General features: G+C 48.4%; 1 protein-coding gene across 3 annotated transcripts in view; it reads left to right on the top strand.

Moving 5' to 3' along the window:
* LSP1 (lymphocyte specific protein 1) overlaps window positions 1-15,372 on the top strand; it is a 47,686-nt gene that overhangs the window by 21,262 nt on the left and 11,052 nt on the right. For 2 of the 3 annotated variants that reach the window (XM_015631296.3, XM_015631297.3), the window contains exons 2-9: window positions 2,986-3,138; window positions 5,324-5,413; window positions 8,588-8,771; window positions 9,720-9,851; window positions 12,963-13,006; window positions 13,177-13,258; window positions 13,617-13,757; window positions 14,552-14,632. In XM_015631296.3, coding sequence (XP_015486782.1) covers window positions 2,986-3,138; window positions 5,324-5,413; window positions 8,588-8,771; window positions 9,720-9,851; window positions 12,963-13,006; window positions 13,177-13,258; window positions 13,617-13,757; window positions 14,552-14,632 — 907 coding nt within the window. Of the gene's footprint in view, window positions 1-2,657; window positions 2,708-2,985; window positions 3,139-5,323; window positions 5,414-8,587; window positions 8,772-9,719; window positions 9,852-12,962; window positions 13,007-13,176; window positions 13,259-13,616; window positions 13,758-14,551; window positions 14,633-15,372 lie in introns of those variants that run through there. The other variant, XM_033514947.1, reaches the window with a different exon arrangement.

Here is a 15,372-nt window from a genome sequence, read left to right as displayed (position 1 = left end):
GCTTCTTCCCCAAACCTCCCCAGCTTGGGACCAACCTGGGACAGTGCTGGCTAGAGGTGAAGATGTGTGGGATCAGCCTGAACCTGAAGCACTGGGTAATTATTTCTAGAATTGGGAAAGATGGTTGTGAAATGCCACAGTGGGCTGAGCATGTTGAGTTCCTGAATGTGGTTGTGAACAATTAGAGCAAACGGGAGACCGTGGCCCCGTTTTAGTAAATGGAACAATTTGGAAATTAAATCTTTCCACCTTTTTGCTTTGAAAGGCAATTTAACAGCTGACCCCCTGCTCACACTTGTGCTTGTCCAAATTGAAATAGCACATTTTGTCTGGGGTCCAACAAAACCCCTGTAGCTGACCCAAACACAAGGACTTTGGCAAGGCTTAGTTTCTCATTTGCTTGTGTTTTTTGCTTCATTTTGTTTTGTTTGTTTTTCACTAAAGACAAATATTTGTGCTGCTAGGTCAGTCCAAAAGTAATAGTCCTTTTTTCTCTGCTTGTCAGTGTGATTACTGAACCCCATCGCATCCCTTATTAAACCTCACTCCCCTACCAGCCTGTTTGAGCATGACAGAGAGCTCAGAATCTGAAAATAAACCCGGTTTAGGTGTTTTCTGGAGGGTGCTGGTATTTTTGAATCTGTGGGGGCTTTATCTGCAGCCCTTATTGCTGAGCAGAGGCATAATGTTCCCAGCACTGCAGCCCCCCCAGGATGCTCAGAGTGTCTGAGACTCATCCCAGCACAGCAGTGGGCAACCTGGAAGGTGGAATTGCTCTGTGACAAAGCTGGATTGCTCTATGGTAAAGGGAGCTGGGAAAGTTATTTCTGTGCTTTTGCAGAAAAATCCTTCTCCCCAAAACAGTCGCCCCCGGCTCTGTCCTCAGCCTGTTCGAAGGATGCAGGGACAGAATAGCGAGCCGGTGAGGTCATGGGGAGAGAGTTAGTCACATCCAACTGGGAAAGGGAGAGGGCTGCCAACCAATGTTGCTCTCACAGTGTGGAAAGCTCATGTGGTTCAGAAGGGACCCCCCTCCTCCAGGCTCCCTAGAGCACCCTGGCCAAGCTGGGGGTGTTGGTGGAGCACCACCTCTGCAGCAGCTTCCCAAGGAACTGGAGGAGGGAGTGAAAGGTTTTAATCAAAATCCAGCTTGCTCTGGGATAAACATGGACTTTTCTTCTCGTAACTGGGGCGATATGGGAAAGAGGGGGTTAAGAGCCTTTCTGAATTGGAGACTATCTGGAGCTGTCGCACAAGGGAGGGAGATCATGGCAGAGTTTAATGAATGACTTCATTTATATATTAAAAAAAAAAAAACAACAACATGGTGGCTTACTGCCAGGTCCACAGACAAGGGTTTCTATGGGAACCTGAGGAAAAATAATAAATAGGAGTGTTGGATGAGTAGGGAAGGGAGGAGGGGAGTCCAGGCTCTGCTCTGGGTCTGTTTTGTTCCTCATGAAGAGCAAGGTGGCAAGGGGCAATGAGGGGGTAAAAAGGGAAAGAGCTGAATTTGGTGCTTGCAGAAAGACCCCATCCAAATAGCAAGCAATAACTACATGGCAGTGAAGCATTCTCTTGGACTAGTCCTGGGGTCTGCTTTGTTTCCTGCTCCTCCATGGGCATGGGCAACCTTTCTTCACTGGGCTCACAGCCTGGCTTTGCTGCCTTTTTTGGTTTCTTTTGAAGTTCAGGACATACCCCGCTACCCCAGCAATGGGGAGGGGGAAAGCCCATTGGGATCAATTGATGAAAAAGGTAGCCTTTCTAACTAAACAAGTCTCAACTAAGGCATTTCTGTTTGGTTTCTTCCCCATTTTCCTTTCCACAGACTCTTTGTTCCGATCTGAATAATGTTGCACTGTGTCTCCCATTGAGCAGGTTCATCCTAAGAGGACAGTGTGCCTGAGGTGGGGAAGTGCAGGTTGGGCTGGGTCCTGCTGCTGCTGGGAGATTGACTTCCCAGCTCCCATGTGTGTGCCTTCCTGAAAGACATTTCTGTAAACAGGCTTGAAAATGCCAGGGGAAACAGCCTTTGTATCTGTTTTGTACCTGGCTGACTCAGGGGTGAGTGGGGTGAGGAGGCATCTGCCCCAGCATCAGCCCTGCGTACCACAAATCAGACCTGCCCAGCTCCAGCTGCCATCACAGGCCCTTTGGGTAAGTGGTGGCCACCCCATGGCATGTCCCTTTCTGCCTGAATCTCAGCTGGTGCTGCCAGTGGAGCAGGAGCCGATCTCACGTGGGGAGTGACTGGACTGGCGTTATCAGCAGAGAAGGAATGTGGCATCCACCTTATCAGTTCCTTGGGGATGCAAGAGGCTGTTCTGCTGATAGAGGCATTATTATCCAGCAGTTGAGATGTCTGGGAGAAGCCAGGGCAGGTTTTTCTTCTCCACAGGGGTGGCAGGAAGCCAGGCAGGGCAGAGAAGGACATAGGTGCTGCCCTCCGCCACTGTTTCCTTGGCTCCTGGTCAGGCAGAAGCAGCTCAACTGCCTAAGGGAATTCATCCCCAGGGTACAGATCTTGCCTTCCGTGGGCCAAAGCTTGAGATGAAGGTGTTGGATATCTTACAGCAATGCAAGACCCTTTACAAACCCTTCAGACATCTTGCAGCACTGCAGGACCATTTACAAACCCTTCCACGGGTGCAAGGCTGTTTTTGCAGGGAATGGTGCTTTTCGCTGGGCTTCAGCCCACAGGCAGGTAGGAAGAGGATATGTCCCACATCTTCTTTCTAGAGACTTGCAGGCTCTTTTGCACCCCTCTCCCAGTCCCTATGTCCCACCTTATCCTTGTCCATCAGTCCATCCCAGTGCGGAGCTGTGCTGCTGGAGGTGAGGATGCCACTTGGAGGTTCACTGCTCATGGTGGGACCGCTCCTCCGCTTGCTGGGGGGAGCCCAGGCACCTCAGAGGATTGTTACCAGGTTTCACAGGACTGCCTGATGGCATTAAAGATGGGTTTTCCCTCTGGCTTGGCAGGCTGACAGCACAGTGGAGCGTGGAAGATGAGGAGGAGGCAGCGAGAGAGCGGCGGCGGCGGGAGCGGGAGAAGCAGCTGCGGTCCCAGGCAGAAGAGGGCTTGAATGGCACCGTCTCCTGCTCAGAGAGTGCAGCTCTGGCTCAGGAAAACCAGTAAGAAATACCTGTGGATAAATCCTTCAGCAGCACACTTTTTCCTTGCAGGAAACCCCACCTGCAGGCACCGAGTGTGTGTCCCTGTTATTTGGGGTGGTTTGGGGAAGATGGGGAAGTTCTCTAATAGGTTTGGGCTGGGGGATTTAGCGCACACTAGCAAATCGTGTGCTTTCTTGTTTGGGCAGAAAACCCCAGAAGTCCTGCTTTGATAATTTTCTTGGCTGGAGGCTGGGGGTTTTACTGCCCAGAGAGTTTACCCTGGGACAGCTTGGGGCAGGGTTTCCCCATTGCCAATGATTTCAGTGCTTGGTTAAATTTCAACTTGGGAGTCATCCTACACTGTAAGTAATGGAGTTTCCTGATATGTGCAAAGACAGATGTGTCTGAGGATGAGATGCACAACCCCAGGCAGATCACAGTGCAAGAAATCACCTATCCTGGCTGGGCTTCCCATTCCTCCCTTGGAGGATGCTGCCCTGGCACTGGGAAGCATGAAGCAGCACCTGAACTGGTGCAGTTCACAGCTCCAAGGGTTAGAATTAACTTTGTGCTTTAATAGGGTGAGTCCTAAATGGAAATAGCTCAGGAGGCATTTATGGAGGTGCTGAGCTATCTGCTGTCAAAGAGGAAACACCTGGAGAAGGGATAGGATGACATCCCCAGCATCAAACACCTCATCCTACTGCAGCCTCCCCACATCCACGGTTCAGCAGCCCAGATGCTGTACAGCACTGGGGCTAGCACAAAAACTGGTCTGCACTCTGAATTGCCAAATTCTTGTCTCAAAGTCCTCAGTCTTAGCACTATTTATCTGTTAAGCTTATTTCTAAATCTGTTGAACACAATGGAAAAGTGGTGGCAGGGTTTGGAGTTATAGTCACAGAGAAGCAACGTCTTCATTTTACTGAAAATATATCTAAAGTTATTTATGAAAATCTATTATTTTTCCATTAAAAGATCTTTTTTTTTTTCCCAATATACTTCCAAAATTATTCAGGATTTCTTTTTTTTTTTTTTTTTTTTTTTTTTTTTTTTTTTTAATATAAAAGCACTGTAAAACACCTTCACAATCTTTTGTGGAAGTACACATGGTGATTTTCTGCAGACAAAACCACTGCAGTCTACTCTAAAAGCAAACAGAAGGAAAGTAATAATAGTCATTAGCTTTTCCAAACCCCCCCTCATGTGGGGGCTAGGAAATAATTTGAAAAGGTCTTTAAAACAGCAGCTGAGATCTCTGGTCCCTGCTGTGCTGGTTGTTGCTGTGAGCAGCCTCAGGCCAGAGCAGTGTGTAGCAGCCCCAGTAACGCAGCTTGCAGGCCCCAGTCCTGCTGGTGTGGGCACAGCCGTGCTGCCAGCCCCACAGGACCACTGGCTTTGCCCAAATTTAACTGAGTGCTTAAGAGGGCAATGACAAGAACAACTCCTAAAATGAAGGGTTTTGGTCCCTGCTCTATGATGCCAAAGCTTGCTGGGCCAGGCTCGACCACAAGGATGTTTCTTCTTCTCTGGCCATTCCCTGGTTTTGTTTACAGCTGCTGACAGCCACCTGGGCTTGCTCATGCAGCCAGGGTCAGCCCTGGCTATTAATCTTCTGAAGAGCTTCATTCTCTCTTGTGTACATCCTGCCCCCTCCTTCCTGTGACTCTTCCCACACAGGGACTCATCCTATCCAGGTCACTCCCCTTAGTTCAAACCCACCCCTGCATTTCCTTGCTCCAAAGGGACCGAGTGAACCTCCTGTTCTCCCTTAGCCCTGCTGAAGAAAACCAGAAATAGTCAGGAGAACAGAGGGTTTGCAGGAAGACAGGGGTGTTCTCGGGAGCCAGAGGGATGGACATCAGCTGAAGTGGTGATGACAGGGCTGTTCTGGTTTTGTGCTTCTCCTGGGGTTGTGTTTGCAGAGGGACACAGGGAAGTGGCCAGTTTTCCAGCAGCATTCAGCCAGTCTCTCTCGCTCCCTGGGAGCTTTTCTGTTAGCCTGAGCACACATTTGTGGCCAGGGCCACAAATACTGGAATGGTTTTGCCATGGCTATCTCCAACACTGCAGCTCACCCAAAGAAGAATAAATGGAAGGAGTGGAAGGAGAGAAGAGCTGTGTCAGGCTGTGGCTCTTTCAGGCCACCTTTAGGCCTTTTTGTATGCCTCTCAATGCTAATTTCCTTCTTGCTGTGTTTCAGCTATGACTTCAAGCCGTCTGGGACTTCAGAGCTGGAGGAAGATGAGGGGTTCAGTGACTGGTCCCAGAAGCTCGAGCAGCGCAAGCAGAGGTGGGTAGGACACAGATGAACCAAGGAGAGGGGTACCCATGTCCCCAGCAAAAGGACTGTCCCTGAAGAGGGGTGACCAAAGCCTGCTCAAGACTAGCATGTGTAAGAATGAGTCCAGAGTCTGGAGCATCAGCAGGACAGAGCAGGCCCTGATGCTCTCTGCCTGCCACTTGGGCTAGCAGGGAGGAAGGGCCCAGGAATGGCCCCAAGCTTTGGGGATGTTTGGATTGAGCTTTGTGCTCCAAGCAGTGGCAGCCTGCCAGCACGCCTGGGTTTGGAGGAGTGACAACAGCAGATTTAAGCCACCTGAGCTGCTGCAGGGGCTGAAACACTCTCTAAAATAATCCAGGCCAGCCTAAAAAACTGTTCTAAGTTATTGCTGCTTCCTGGCTCATGTCAGCATAGTGGGTGTTAAGGTCCCAGCCCACCTTGTGCCTGACTCCTCTTTGAGCAGGGAAAAACAGGCAGCAAAGAGCCCCGAGAGGTGCTTGTGTGCCAACTGTTTAGTCCCCATCTCCCACCACTCCTCCCTTACAGAACTAAACCAAACTCCTGCCTTAACCACTTCCCTTGGACACCATCTACCTGCACATGAACTCTGTGACTCAGCTCTCTTGGCAGCTTGATTTTGTAGGGAATTTTTGGCATAGCCTCTTCTTTACCCTGAAGAAATCTTTTCACAGAGAGGTGGTGGATGCCCCTTCTCTGGGAACATTCATGTTGGACAGGGCTCTGAGAAACCTGATCTGATTGAAAAGGTTCCTGGTTATTTCAGAGGGATTGGACTAGATGACCTTTAAAGGTCCTTTCCAGCCCAAACTTTTCTGTGCCTGAAAAAATGCTTAAGATTAATATTTACTGCTGGATAAATAAAAAGAGCTCAAAGTGTCATTACTTTTCTCCAAATGCTGTGGCTAAACCATGCTGCAAGCTGTACCTTTTCAGCCTTGACCCCACGAGCACTTCTCAAGCAGCTCCAAGGCCCAGCACAACGTGATTATAACATCTGTGGGAGCAATTAGAAATTATCTGCTTTTTGGTTTGCTGCCTCTTTTTCCAGCCCCTCTTGCAAAGGGCTTTTCTGGAAAGAAAGGCTACTGCTATTCCCTCCTTGACCTTCAAAAGAGAATTAGTTGGAATTAACATTATCCTCCCCAGGTATTTCTTACTGGGTTTTTATGTGATGCTTGTGTTTATCCTGTAGAGGGAGGGGAGGTGGTGTTCATGGCAGGTGAAGCCCATCAGTGAGAGGTGGTGCTTTAGAAGCAGGAGCTGTAGCTGTGGCTTGGTTGGGAGAGGCAGCTGAAGGGGCTCAGGCTCTGAGGGCTGACTGGGGGTAGGCTTTTTGCAAGGGCTGGGTTTTCTTCATAGCAGGGGCTGTGCCTTATAAAGCCCTTTCAGCAGCTTTGTCCTTGGGGACCTGCTTCATCCAAAGAGGAGCTTGGAGTGTGGTGTAAGCACAGGTAGGTGGTGTGTCTGCCTGTGGTGTCCCGTGCTGGGACAAGCAGTGCTGTGGTCAGGATTTCCCAGCTCCCTTCATTCCTCTTCAACTGAAGATGGAGCAAATCATGGCTTTTAAGGGGTGGCTGTGAAAGAGTGGATGGAGACAGCTGCTCTCTGTTGGATGGAACTAAACCAGGTCCTGCATCCCCTGAGGGCCTTGGTGCCAAGGCACATTTTCTTTTTGGTCCTGGTTCTCCTCTTTGAGGTAGGAGATCCATGCTGTCAGCTGTGTGCCAGAAGCTGTGCTGGCCTAGCTGCCTCCCATACAACATTGCTGTGGCATGTCCTGTGGGCTGCACTTTGTTTGCTGGCCTTAATGTTTAATATGAGCTTGCACTTGAGCTGGGGACATTGCTGGCATCCTGGTGGAGAGCTGCTAGCTTCCTGGGCCTTCAGAGACTGTTTGCTCTTGCTGAGAGGATGATGAGAAGCAAGTCAAGTGGGCCACCATATGTATTATATTTTTTCCCCGTGTGGTCAGTGTGGAGGGCTGGATGGTGGCTGACCTGTGAGCTGCCTTCCCAGCAGCAGAGAGGGGGGTGGAAAGGTCTTGTTGGAACTTGTTTTTGAGTTTTGTTGCTGCCAGTTAAGGGAGGAGCAGTGAGTCAGCCTTGCCCTTTGGCAGCTGCCTGCTAGCCAGCTCTCTAGCCCTGCTCTCTCAAGCCAGGCGATTTTCTAAGAACTGGGAGGAGGAGAAAGCTCTTTTGGCTGGGGAAAATAAGATGGCAATAACAGCTTGGTGTGTGGCTGTGAGCCAGTGAGAGTCCTGGGGTTCTGTGGTCCCAGTGTCCAAAGGCATGGGCTGCTCTGCTTTTGCAAAGCTGATTGCAGAAACACTCATGGGTCTCCTCTCGCAGCTTCGGAGACCTGGAGCAATCCTCTTGTACCAAACCCACTGTGGTTTTTAACCCCCTGAGCCAAGGGGTGACCCCATCTGATGTGGAACTCCTTTGCTTTGCTGGGTTACAAGATGTGTGATGTGAATAGAGGTGTAATTTTTTCCAGTGGGCGAAACTGAGGTTTGGGATCAGGTGTCAATACAGCATTTCTTGTGAAGCACCGTGCCTTGCCCATGAAATGATTCCAGAGGAGTGGCTCTGCGGCCTTCCCCTAGAGTTTAGTTTCAGCTTGAGAAGTATGTTCATGTGTAGTTGGCTGGGTTCTCCTCCAGCAAGAGACTCTGTTAACATGGAAGATGAGTTTAGGCAGAGAAGAAGGGGTGTGTTTGCTGCCCCACGTTGAATTAATGCTGGGAACCATGGGGGCAGCATCAGATTTGTGTTTGACTGCAGGATGTGCTGGTGCACCCGGGAGAGGATGGAGCCAACACATCATGGTAGCAGCGTCCTCTGTGCCAGGGGTTTGAGCAGAGAGCTCTTCTCTGCTTTCCTATGGGTTTTGCCCATCATGATGCTGGTAATGTGCAGATACCTTCAGCTCTGCCACAGCTCTTAGCTGAGCTGGTCTTGGACATTTGAAGTGAGGGAATGAAATGTGACTGCTGTTATATCTGGGTGCCCAGAGCTGGCTGTGAGCCCTGGTGTGGAATAGTCAGCAAGCTGTAGGCTTGGAGAAGTGATAAAAGTGGATTTTTAGAGGTTGGAGGTATCTCATGGTGTCTGTAAGCTCATAACTGTGCTTTTCTTCTTTGATCTCTTCCCCCACCTCCAGGTCTCCAAGACAGTCATACGAAGAAGAGGACAGTGGTGTGAGGGAAGCTGAAGTCAAACTGGAGCAGATCCAGCTGAATCAGGAAAGCCTGGAGGAGAATATGGTTGGTAGAGAGGAAGGGAGGCTGTGCCAGGAGGAAGAAGAGGCCCAAGAACAGGAGGAAGGGGAGCAAGCTGAGCAAGAGGTGAGATCAGGAGGAGCTGACCTTCTTTCCAGAGGACTGGTGGGACAGCTGATGCTGGGGGCTGCTCTCCTGTGTCTTGGCTCACCATTGCTGCTGGAAGTTGAGCCCATGCAGACATTAGATGTGCTTTTATGGCATAACCATGTGTGTTATTACGGTCTTCTGTGCCTTCTTACGGTCACTGCAGGCAGCCTCTGCCCTTTTGTCAGGGTGGTGTGTTTGCTCCCAGAGTTTGTGGTGGCTTTGCCATGTCCCTGTCCTACTGAGGAGGAAAGTGTTAATTCTCCTGTGGCCTTGTGGGCTGTGAGTAGCTTTATGGGAGAGCTCAAATCTAAGTTATGCTGGTTGTTCTTTCTCTCCTCAGCCTTTATCACACCTTTGGAGCACTTTGTCTTGATAGATCTCTTAGCCTTGCATTGCTCCCAGCTGAGGTTTTTTTTGTTGTTCTGATAACTCCTTAAGTGGGGGGAAAGAGAGACAAAGTTGGAATTGAAGTGGGGGTGCAAGTTAGGGGGCTGAGCTTCAAACACCATTTGTAAATGAATTATGACTGTCTGGGGCTAGTAAGATTTTTGCATTTGAACTGTGTTACTCTTTCCAACCCTTTTTTCTAGAGGCAGCTTCTCTCCTTTTGGCCTTTAAATGAGAAGTTAATGTTTTCCTATAGCAATTGTGGTAAGAGATTTTTATAATTGAAGCAAGGACCCCTTTTCGTACCATTTGGGAATCTTGAACCTGCAAAATCTCTGATTTCTGCCCTCCTTTCCAAATGGCATATGAGCTTCTTCCTGAATGTTTCCAAATTAGATAATGTTAACTCAAAGTTTCTGTGCTTTTGTGTTTATTTAGTGTAAAGCAGGAAGCCTGGCAGACGGGAAAAATCACTGTTGTTGCATAATAAGCAGTTTGATCAACTTGCTTCCTGGCTTGTTCTTTTTCTGCACTCAGGAAAAGAAGAGAAGGCGAAATGATGGAGGGAAGGAAGAGGAAACACCAGAGAAACGCCAGAAGGCCCCAAGCCTTGCCAGTCTGGAAGAGGAGGAGCTGTGCTCTGACCACACTGCAGTGTGCTCCACAAAGGTTTGTGTTCCTGGGGCCCCTCTGGATGCATGACAACTGTCACAACAGAGGACCTGACTAATGATGAGGAAAGATTATCCAGGGCTTACAGCAATGTGGGGTGTGAATCCCATTATTCGTCCTGCTATGAGCTGAGACAAGCCACTTGAGCAATTTGCCTTGTCTTTCATGGCTGTCAAACTCCTTTCCTCCTGCTTTGCCTGCTTGAGCTGTTGGAGGCTGTATCAATCACTCCAAAAGTCTAAAGTTCATTGAGGGCTCCAGGGAATAATTGGGATACTGAGATACCTGTGCTTTCAGCTTGTGTTGTCTTTATCAAAATTCACAAGAACCTAATCTTAATCAAGTCTCCCTTCCAAAGGAGAAAAGCCCCAGTAACTGAAACAGTGGCATTTCCCTTACTTAGAGCAAAATGTGTGATTAAAGTTGTTTAAACAAATGGGGATTTCTGATCTTTGAAGCATTGTGTCCTTCCCAATCACATCTGTCTGCACTGGTGCTCTTGTGAAACTTCCATTATTAACATCACCTGAATTGCATCTTATGACTTGTGTTGCATTTACTACAAATCCTCTGTTTTGTGTGTGTGCTTTTGAATACGATAGGTACAGATAAGTGATTCTGTACTGAATGGGGTTTTTTTGTCTTTGTAAGCCCTAACCTTTTTGATTGTAGGAGCGAGGGAGATGGTGAGGACTCTGTGTAGCCTGTTAATCTGCTATCAGTACTGTCTTTGCTTTTTTTTTGAATTTAGTTTTGTGCTATTTGTGGCTTACTCAATATTTCCTGACTGGGGATGATTGTATGAGTACTTCCTTCTGCATCAGTAAATAGATGGCAAGAGGAACGTTTCATCATCTGCAGACATCAGATTCTTGCTCTCAGTGGAGAATCTATTTTATAGTCAAATTAAAAGAGGGGAGACAGGGTGGGTGTGGGTGTGGGTGCAGGCTGGGTGCTAATGCCAGGTTTGAAAAGTGTGGTGGGGGTAGCCAGAACGTGTTCTTGAAGTGAGACTGGTGGGAAAATGTGCAAAATGCTTTCAGCAGCTTTTATGTGCTGGAACTTCTGTCTTTACAACCCCAAAACACACATAGGTTCTTGACCTCAGCATAACTGCTGCTGCTAGGATTAGCCCAGGGAAAGGTTTAGAAATACGGTCTCCATTTTATAATGGTGATGTCAGACCTCACCTGCACATTAGGCTGGATGTAAAACTGTTCAGGAAAAATCTGGGCCTGTAATCTTTCCAAAGGAAGGGTGATCTTTACACCCTAGCTAGCAGGGCTCTGTGAACACTGGGAACCAAACAGATTGGCCACCAAGGTGGTATTTTGGCACAGAAAGCACAGCAGAAGCTTTCCTTGTAGCAGAAAGATAAAAGCATCTGCAGTTGGTGGTGTGTTCCTCTGCCAGATGTGGCTGGTGGAGGCTGGCTGCACATTTGGGGCAGGCTGATGTTGGGTTGTAGGGTGTTTGGGGTTCATAGGGCCAGCATGCCCCGAGCGCTGCAATAGGGGTGTATGGATTCAAGGGGAAGTCTTGTGCCAGCCCCGTTTTGTCACAAGCTGCTTGTGAGCCTGGCTGAATGAGCAACTCTGGTTTCTTTGGGCCTTTGCAAAGTGCTTGGGAGCAGGGAAATGCACAATTCTCACTGCAAGGGAATGCCAGAGGTGGGGAGAGGTAGTCTCCAAATAGCACCGTGAAAGTTTGTTCCTACCTAGACTGTCATACTGAGATACATTGTCACTTATAGCTTTTTCTAGGCCCCTCTGTTTAATCTGATGCTTGTTCATGACCTTTCAGAAGTGCCTATGCAAGGTTTGCACTGGCACACCATCTCCCTAGCAGGGCTGGCAAGACTTTTTCCTTTTGACATGTACTTGTGTTTCTGAAGCTGAGGCAAAGATCTACCAGATTGCTCTTTCAGATTGGTGCTGTGCCCTGTCAGGCACCAGCCCATCAGTGGGCAAGGTGAAGTCTCTGAAGTCACGGCTCAGAGGCAGGCAGCAGCTCCTGCAGCTCAGGCAAAGGAGCGGGCTGACAGCAGGCAGGCAGAGCTGGCTGATGGGCTTCTGAAGAGCTGCTCTGGGGGGACCCTGCAGAGTGACTCTCTCCGAGTCATCTCTATTAGCCAGGGTTACACTATTTGGTTGTTCTATAGTGGGTCTCGTGCTCTTGGGCACAGCTGGTAAATGTGTCCTCTATGTGACACTGTCTTGTGTTCTGTTTAGATAAAATTTGGCACCAGCATCCTGAAACGATCTTAAAGGATCATTCAGTGCTGTTTTCTATCTGCTAACTTGCTAGGTGATGTTTCCTGTGGCACAGGCAGCAGTTTTACAGGGGGAGAGGTCTCCTTTTTTACTTGGTTGCTGCTCCTTGACTCTGTGGGAGCCGGTGTTAAGAAAGCCCCCCACTTTGACTTCAAGGTGATTTTTCTCTCTGTAAGCTTTTTTTTTTTCTGGGGCATGAAAGAGTCACAAGGTTTAGCAACATTTCAGCTTTCCTTTCCTGCAGTGGTTGTGAAGTGTTTGCTTGCCTTCCTGTCTTTGCCAAAGAGTTATTGCACAGGAGCCTCTGGTGCAAAACTCTTTCCTGGTGACTTGACATGAAGAGCTCTATGTGCTGATTTGCCACGTCTCTGTGCTTCTCTGGCATGGATAAGTTGACCCAACTCATGCCTGTGCTGCTCCTGTGCTTGGCTTCTCTTCTGCTGATGTGGCCTCTAGTTTTCCCCCCTTGTCTTTCTGTACCTGCCATTTCCCTTTTTGTGTCTGGCTAGGAAACCAAAGGTCTGAGAGAGACCTTCTCCTTCACCAGAGGGAGTAGAGAAATTGGTCCTGGTTGGTGTTCCAGCTGTCAGTCAATTTATACATTCTTGGTTTGCCTCTGAAATGGGTTGGGGTTCTCTTCCCCTGCTCGGAAAGAAGGATGAAAGGGAATGCTCACTGTCTGTCTGATCAGTAGGGGAACATGGGGACTGAATGAGGCAATTCTTACTAAAATGTGGGTGAGAGATCAGGGCCAAGAAATGGTCAGCTATGGTGACCTGCATCCATCCGAGGTCTGTGATAGAAGTTATATCTTTGTCTTCTTTCTCCCCTTCAGATCACGGACAGAACTGAGTCGCTGAACCGCTCAATACAGAAAAGGTATTTCTGGGGCTGGCCTCGGGGTAAAGCAGGTCGCTTGCTGCAAATGGAGATTGCAGCAGGTCCTGCTGTGGGGAAGGGCAGGGTGACAGGCTGCCTGTTGCCCTCAAAGTCCTCCCATCTGCCTGAGGCACTGGGGGAACACCTTAATCCTCCTCTCTATTCTGCAGTAACAGCATAAAGAGGAGTCAGCCTCCTCTCCCTGTGTCGAAGATTGATGACAGGCTGGAGCAGTACACACAGGCTATTGAGGTGGGTTGCTGTGTTGTCTCTGCCCTGCCCTCCCAGGAGCCCTCTTTGCTGGTGCTGCTGTCCCACCATGTCTCTTAGCCTTACCGTCTCTGAGATGACAACTAAATTGTCTTCCTTGGGTGAGAGCACTCCTTGCTCCTGTCTGTATGTCCCTCCACAGCACTAAGCAGGTTTCTTTAGCAAGCTGTCCCATGCTTATTTTTTCATGTTCTCTGCTTAAAAGAGTGGGAGTGTCTGACAGGAACTGGTAGGACTCTACAAGTCTCCTTTTACAACCCCTTATCTCCAAGGACCTTCCAGGGTTAAAAATAATCAAGAGACACGCTCTGATGGCAAACTGTCTCCATTTATTCTCCAGACCTCCACAAAGGCTCCAAAACCCGTCCGGCAGCCGTCTCTTGACCTTCCCACCACGAGCATGATGGTAGCCAGCACAAAAAGCCTCTGGGAGACTGGGGAGGTCACAGCTCAATCTGCTGTGAAGCCCTCAGCCTGTAAGGTACAGCTCTTGGAGGACTTGCCTTGCTTGTACCAGAGGCAGGGACTGGTCCCTGGGCACAACAAGCATTGTCCGTGTTTATCCTGTGGGTACCTCTTGTCTGTGGGGCCTACAAGCTCCGAAGGCATTGGTATTTGAGGCCTTCCATCATGTCATAAGGCTTTGCACCTTGGAGATGCAATTTTTTCAATAGGGTCCCCAGTTTTTCCTTGGTGGTACATCCAGGAAAACATCTGTGCTGCTGGTTGAGGCTGATTTGTAATGGGAATTAAAATCAGCTGGTGGGGAGAATGCATATATCCCCTACAGGGGCTTGGGCTGTGCTCCAGTTGTCAAGCGCAAAGTTGCATCTTGTACCAAGGTGATAAATCTTGTAAACTTGGAAAATGCGAAGAATATTATGTATTGCTCTCAGAGATTTCACTTTCTGGTTGTTGTGGGTGAGGCTGGTTCTGTTACACGGTCATTGCAAATCTGCTCTTTATGAGAGCAGAATTCCTTATGGAGAGAAGCCGTGATGTTTACATGTCCTAAATAGTTAGTGCACTTAAGAAAATAAACATCTTGGAGCTAATTCAGACTCTTGTGGAAGAGTGATAGGAAAACATAGGACATACTGGGAACAGGAAGACGTTTTCACAGTCATGGGTTTTAGCAGCAGCTGTTATAGGTCAGATGATGTGATATTATAAATAAAAAAAAGGAGGTCAGATGTGTGGGTTGGAAGTGGATGTGAGCAAAGACACGTTCAGCAGCATTAGCAATGAAGGGTAATGAAAACATAATTTCCTCAGGATATCGTGGCTGGAGACATCGTGAGTAAAAGAAGCCTCTGGGAACAGAAGGGGAATCCCAAACCTGAGAGCAGTATCAAGGTGAGTTGGTGTCTGTGAGTGTGAGAGCACTTCTTCTGCTGAAAAAGAAAAGAGCTGTTGGCTGGGTTGGAAGTATTGAGAGCATGATGTTCTGTAGGGACAAGGGCTGCCTGTATCTGGCTATCAATGCAATTGCATGCTTAAGAGCCATTCTTAACAGTGAATTGCTATTGGTTCATCTCTAGTGAAAATAGGGGAAAAAATACTTTTATATCCAGTTATTCTGAAAGATCTCTTGAATAGTATGTTGTTCTCAGCCCACGAGCTGGGAGTTCCAGCCTTCTAGGCTCAAATGGAACTGCAAATTTGAGTAATTTAGCTCTTGTTATGCTCCTTGGCACTGAGAGTAAACAAAACGTGCAAAGCTAAGTGAACTGAACCTAAGGCAGTATCAGTTGCAGATGGATCTGGGGTTTTGCGGGAATGTTTGTGGAAATGTCTCCTAAAATGCAGCAAGCAGCTACTGCTCAAACTGTCTGGGCTGGGAGAGGAAGATCAAAGTATCTTGTCAGTTCCTGTGTTGAAAGTTCCAGTATCTGGTAAATCCCAGATTTGCCTGCCATAGATAAAAACAACCCTGGCTTGGGGATCTGGGCTCTTAGATGAGCCCTCCCTCACAATGCCAGCATTGCATCTTCTTTCTATTGCATATCCTGTTCTTGTTGTGTTACCTTATGCTTACTGAAGGTGGTGATGGATCTGTGCAGAGTTTGTGTGAAGGAGGCAAAAAGGCAATACAG

This window comes from Parus major, chromosome 5, assembly GCF_001522545.3.
Source record: "Parus major isolate Abel chromosome 5, Parus_major1.1, whole genome shotgun sequence".
Classification (NCBI taxonomy): Eukaryota; Metazoa; Chordata; class Aves; order Passeriformes; family Paridae; genus Parus; species Parus major.
This window is presented reverse-complemented; position numbering and strand designations above follow the sequence as displayed.